General features: G+C 41.5%; 1 protein-coding gene across 6 annotated transcripts; it reads right to left on the bottom strand.

The window, feature by feature from the left end:
- Window positions 1–656: 656 nt before the first annotated feature.
- Window positions 657–4,441, bottom strand: LOC127342781 (uncharacterized). 6 transcript variants are annotated; one of them, XM_051368790.2, is made up of 6 exons: window positions 4,186–4,441; window positions 4,028–4,104; window positions 3,723–3,799; window positions 2,762–2,837; window positions 2,496–2,608; window positions 657–728 (listed from the first exon to the last, which is right to left on the bottom strand). In XM_051368790.2, the coding sequence occupies exons 1-5, from the start codon at window positions 4,206–4,208 to the stop codon at window positions 2,502–2,504; spliced, it is 360 nt and encodes a 119-aa protein (XP_051224750.1). In that variant the 5' UTR covers window positions 4,209–4,441; the 3' UTR covers window positions 657–728; window positions 2,496–2,501. The 6 variants fall into 6 exon arrangements, 2 of the variants coding, with proteins under 2 accessions (XP_051224750.1, XP_051224749.1); XM_051368789.2 differs by having other exon boundaries at window positions 4,028–4,061; window positions 4,150–4,439; XR_011755609.1 differs by lacking the exon at window positions 3,723–3,799 and having other exon boundaries at window positions 4,186–4,436.
- Between the last annotated feature and the right edge of the window lie 1,518 nt (window positions 4,442–5,959).

Genomic DNA, 5,959 nt, shown 5'->3' with positions numbered 1-5,959 from the left:
CTTCACTCAACACAAACATTTCAAAAGGTTTCACCTTTTGAATTATTTCAAATTTAGACAAATTTGTAATTTCCAAATTATGGCACTATTTGCCACTACTGCAAATAGTGTTCTATGCCACCTAAACTACCCTAATCTAAACCAAAGCTATTCTACCTTGTCCCCTGGTCCCCTCTAACCCTAAATGGAGCATAGTAATGCTAAGGGAGAGAGAGAACAAGTTAGGGCATGGCCATGCCGGCCATGCCACACACATGTCGAGCTCTCCCCTCCCCTCTTCTTCCCTGGCCGTGGCCACCTTGCCAAACCGCACCAGCACCCCACCCTAGCGCCGCCTAGCACCGCCCTGGTCGACGAGGACGACGACAACGCCCGGAACGCGCGCGCCCAGCACACGCCCAGTGTGGGGACCCCGGACTAGCTGTCCGAAATACCCTGTTATGTATACAGTTCACGATCCCATGATCAGTGCGCCGTGAACACATAACCGAACTGATATCAAATTACACCGTCCATTACAAAGCGGAATAAGAAAATTACAACATGGTCACATGACCAATACTTACATAATAGCCTCGAAGGGCCTAACTAAACATCAGAGTAGCATCATCACTTCAGCAGCGCAGTACCCAAGTCATCTGCCATAACCCTACGGAGCAGGCGGGGAGACGTTCCTAGCCCGCATAGACGTCGTCAACTCCTTCTTCATCTGTCGAACTCCTTCAAGTCTGGCCAAGTAAATAGCCAGGGACAAAGCCGTGAGTACATTTGGAATTGTACTCGCAAACCATCAAGAAGGTGATAAAAATTCTAACTAGAGAAGGCAAGAGAGGAAAAATAGTTTCTCTCGTGGATGTAGCATGTGGAAGAGAAATAGTTTCTCTTGTGGATATAGCATCCTGGCATCTCGAGTGATGGGGACACTAAGGGAGTCCTATTACATCTCTATACCTTTGTTAAAGAAGAGGTAGCATACCGCCATCTCAATTGATGGGGATACTAGGAAAGTCCTATGACATCTCTATATCTTTGTTGAAGAAGATACTTCAAAAGATAAACTACGACATCTCTATATCTTTGTTGAAGAAGATACTTCAAAAGATAAACTACGACATCTCTATATCTTTATTGAAGAAGAGTCCCTCTACATGAAACACTAGGAAGGGTCACCCAATTTTGTTTCATTTTCCTCGACCATCTCCATATGGTCGGCACCAGCCTTTCCGTACCCTTCCGGTACATCCAACACACACATTTCCTTTGGAAATCATTTTCTAAACCAAAACTCGACACAGCTCGGTAACGGCCATCCCAACCGTCCATGACCGCGGACGCGGCTATTCGAATAGTTTTAACTCTGCAGAGTGTGCGCACTTTCCCCACAAGATCTGATAAATCCGCCGGGATCATCCCCGGTTCGTCATACGAAAGTATGCGAGTCTCGGATAATCAGTCGAAGCCTTTCGCCTATTCAACTTAGCAAGAGGTCCTACCCTATGGAGTATGTACCTCCCCGGCACCGTGGCAGCTCACCTCCCTTTGAGCGTGGCTCCACCGCCAAGCCAGGAGACCCATAGTGTCTTCCGGACGGGTCAGCCCCGAAGGCCTCCCGTTATACGATTGTCTCCAACTACGACAACCCGGACTCGGGGGTAACCGTACCCTTGTATAGTTGTGCGGTGCCTCATGCTAAGAAGAACAAACGTCAAGCTAAGCCCCGTGCCCACGTTGGAGTAGTGTGGTTGCGCGGGTTAATTGTTCCGGGCGAATACAGAGAACCATGTGTCGTTTTTCTCAAAAACCCAAGTCACACACACATTTCCTCTTTCCAACCATCTTTGTCAAGATCCTTTCCTTTCATAAACCATACGCTTGGGTAAGATTGCCTCACCCAAGGTTTTCATAAACATTTACAACAAGGAAAACCTTGAGGGGTTCCCAACCTATAGTTTCATGAGTTGAACTAGTAATGCACTACGGCCGAGATGAGAGTCATCCCGCCATAGATGAGGTATAAAGGGGTAGTGGAGTGGATCATACTTGCTTAAGGTAAGCATGTATTATGACAACACAAGGAGGAATATACTCTCAGATTTGTGGTGCTAATAACACAACTTAGATAGTGGAGTGTCACTATCCAACATATTCTCCAAGATGGTACACGGCATACTCCTCTCAAGTTGAGAATACACCAAGATCATGACATTGATACCTCTATACTACAAAGGGGGTGGGTGTGGTGTAAGTTAATATCTTGAGATGGAACATGCTCAAGTTGAGCATACAAGATCACCAAGTGGAATAGCACAGCCATGTTACCATGCATCCCATAACACAAGGACAATAGTGGAGCATCACCACTAGGGAGTACCCCACTTGCAATCACACATAGATGACATAAATAGAGATAATAACACACATAGAATGAAGGCGCTTTGAACATCAACAAATGACATCCAACTAGACACCGGATCAGAGATCAAAAGATGGCTTGCCTTGGCTTATTTGTCCCTGTACTTCTTCAACTCCATCAATATAAGAATCCCAACAATATAAATAAAATCCTTGTCCAATTCCACTTCTTCTTCTTCTCCGGAATTGCTCGCGTCTATCGCCGGAAAATATAAAAGGAACACAATCAATCACATTGCACCAACAAAACAAACATACAACAACCATAATTTAACCATTCAATAAAGAGCTACCATACAAAGGACTTATAGATACCACAAACAACTTAAAGAAAACCCATGTTATTTACCTAGTAAAGGTATGAGAGTATCACAACTTAGCAATTGCCTCTCTCGGTTATCACCATAGTATAAACCAAACATCCCCTGGTAGATAACATCATAAAGAGGACAAAAGCATTAGTTTGACATCAAATACATTCACAAAACATTTTCAAACATTTTTGGAAAAAGTAGAAAACAGTTTTCCTAAGTTAGTTTGCTCACATAACACCACACAAGAATAGGAAGCAAATGATATGCCCTACCATTTGAAAACTTAAGCAAAACAAAAGAGCTAATGTTAAATTGCAGAGATTTTGTTTTGCAAACATAAAACAAAGGTTGCCCATTTCTAATAAAAAGAGTTGGTCAAGGTTTTTAAATAAACCCAACAAGTTTTGGTCCAACAATGCATGTCACACATATACCTTACTAACAGTAACGAAAATGCATGAACAGAGACTAACACTATTTTTCCTAGATGGCCAGTACTAATACAAGACTAACCCAATTGGAAACACCCAAAAATATCAAACCTACAATTTTAGGAATTTCTTTGAATCTGACTGTACAGAAAACAAGATCTGTAAGCCATAAATCGTAGAAACATCCTACAAATATGAGGCCACTGGCATTTGAAAGGTAATTAAACAGAGATTCACACGCAATTGGATTTGGGTTCAAAATATTTCTGAAACTCTCACAAATGGATTTACAAGTTCACTGCATGTTTTCACCATTTGCTTTAACTATGGAGTTGCAGAACAGATAAAGGTTTGAAACTTGTTTGAGATGATTAAGAAAACATTCAGCAATCCTACAGAAGTGGAATCACTCAATTAGGTTCAAAAATGGATTTTTGATGAATTAAAAGCTAACAGCCATGTCTGCAGAACACACAGAAAAAGTTTAATTCACCACAAATCGTACACAACTCATAAAAATATGAGGTCAGCTGCATCTGAAAGGTAATGTAAAGGTGGTTCTTACCCAACTGGTTTTATTCAAAAATTCGTTTCCAAGCTCCTGATTTAATTCGACAAAGTCAGATCTGACCAGATCTTGATCTGTGAACCATTTCAATTCCATTAGGTCATTTGAAGTGAACCCAACGCCAAAATGAAGGTACTGGAGAGGGCTTTCACCCAAAATTGAGTTTGCTCAAAAAGGTTTTGTAAAACAGAGGAAATCTAACAAACAATGATTCTGCATGTTTGCAGAACTTTATTTATCATGCAAAATCCGTAACGAATTTGAGGATGAGACCAACGCCAAGTTGTAGATATTTTCAGTACCTATCTGCAGAACTTTGAACCACTCGATTTGGATCTGCACACGAGATTTGGCGGATTTTACAAGATCGTACCAGAATCTGAAACAGCAAGAAACAGAAATTACTGCAAGGTTTTGGACGAACTTTGCTCAAGAACTTCAGATCTGAGGATAGCTCAACCTTCTCCATGCTTGGACCAACATGCACCTGCATCAAGATCCAATCTTAGCAATGGAGGGAGAAGAAGAGGAGATTAAACCATCTAAGGTTAGGGAGAAGAAGGAGAGGGAGGCTCTCATGGTGAGGATGAGCTTGAGGGAGGGGGAGAGCTTCATCTTGGTGGCTTGCCATGGCTATGGCCGGCCATGGGAGCAAGGGGAGCACCATTTTCGTGGGAAAGTGGAGGAGGAGAGTGTGAGGGAGTGGAGGAAATAGTAGGGAGTGAAAAGAAATGATGCAAAGGAGAGGAGTGGAGAGGAGTGGAGAGTGGGAAATGAGAGCAAGTGAGGAGGGAGTGGGCTGCCAAGCCCCTTTATATAGAGGGAGAGGGGGTGGGTTGGCTGCCTCCTCATTGATTGAGTTGGTTGGGAGGCTGCCCATTTATGGATTGGGGTAGGTGGGAGGCATGGCTTGTATAAGAAGGAAAAGGGGAGATAGTGCTGGCCGAATTTTGAATGCGAACACAAATTGGCCGGCTCCATTCTTGCCAAACAAAAATGAACAATGAGAGAGAGATGCACATCATCCATGTGCATGATGTTGAGGAGGTAATGTTGATGGAGGTTGAGACATAGAGATAGAAATGGAGAGTGAGAGTGATATGCATTAAAAGGAAAATTTGTTATCACTTTGTTTGTGGCAAACAAATGATGGAAAGAGATAGATCCAAGGTTTAGAGGGGTAGCGATGGAAGTACAGATACAATACCAATGGTGAATATGGTGGCATAAAATCAATTCAAGAGGTCAAGGTGTTGATGGAAAAGAATGGGGGAGTGAGATAGGTATGAGGAAAAATAAGTTGTTCTAAAAAAAAAGAGGTCAATTGGGAGTGGTTTGAAATACTCCCTGAGTCTAGGGTTCAGTTGAAGGGAGTCCATTTGAAAGTATCAAATGATCATCCATTTGATCAAGAATTGGAGGATGAGGGGATACAATGTGGTAAATCAGTGATGTGCATAAGATGTGCAAGGATTGTCATTTGAAAAAAAAAATTTATTTGAAAGGGATTTGAAACACCTCAATTGGGAATGAACTCAAGTGGAATGGAATTTGAAAATGTTGAGAGAAACTAGTTGGAACATAGGAGGTCAAAATGTTCTACTTACTTTCTCAAGTGAAGTAGAGTTTTTCTCAAATGTAAAATAAGCAAGAGGAAGACAAGAAATGGTATAGGTACCATAAACAAGCCTTTTGTAAAATGGAAAAAAAATAGAAAATAATGTTTTAGAAATCAGTACTTGGTAGAAATGGGATGAAAAACAAAACCCATTTCAGTTCTTTGTTTTCTTTGAAGAAATATCCTGAAAAGATTTTATAAAAAACTAGAAGTAGTTTTGTGATCAAAACTAGAGAAGGAAAAACAATAGGGTTTTTGAGAAAGAAAACTAATTTAGGGAGGAGTGTTCTCAAGGGTAGATGGTGGCCTCAAAATGTACCCATCATTCCCAATCTTGGTTTTGTGAAGATTAAACTTGAATAAAAACAAGAGGTAAAAGTGAAGGAAGTGATCTTGAGGTAAAACATTGGATAGGGTACAAGATCAAGTTGAATATATGAGCTGCAAGGATTGACTGAGACATGCAAGACGTGGAGGTTGAAGAGGATGTTGCATAGATGAGATCCATGCATTGAGGTCAACAATAACAGTGGTGGTTGCTTAGATATCAACTGCCAAAGTCTGGAACTTATAAGCTTGCCAAAACAGATTGTTGACTTGGCTTCAGAATCAACCT

The sequence above is a fragment of the Lolium perenne genome, chromosome 3, assembly GCF_019359855.2.
Source record: "Lolium perenne isolate Kyuss_39 chromosome 3, Kyuss_2.0, whole genome shotgun sequence".
In the NCBI taxonomy this organism is placed as follows: Eukaryota; Viridiplantae; Streptophyta; class Magnoliopsida; order Poales; family Poaceae; genus Lolium; species Lolium perenne.
This window is presented reverse-complemented; position numbering and strand designations above follow the sequence as displayed.

Excerpts from the sequence above, each read along its gene's own strand:
- LOC127342781 (XM_051368789.2), bottom strand. The coding sequence starts at position 4,218 with ATGCAGGTGCATGTTGGTCCAAGCATGGAGAAGGTTGAGCTATCCTCA. Across the intron at positions 4,062-4,149 it reads ATCTGAAGTTCTTGAGCAAA|ATCCAAATCGAGTGGTTCAA; the intron begins GTTCGTCCAAAA and ends TCTCGTGTGCAG. Across the intron at positions 2,609-2,761 it reads TACTCTCATACCTTTACTAG|ACGCGAGCAATTCCGGAGAA; the intron begins GTAAATAACATG and ends TTCCGGCGATAG.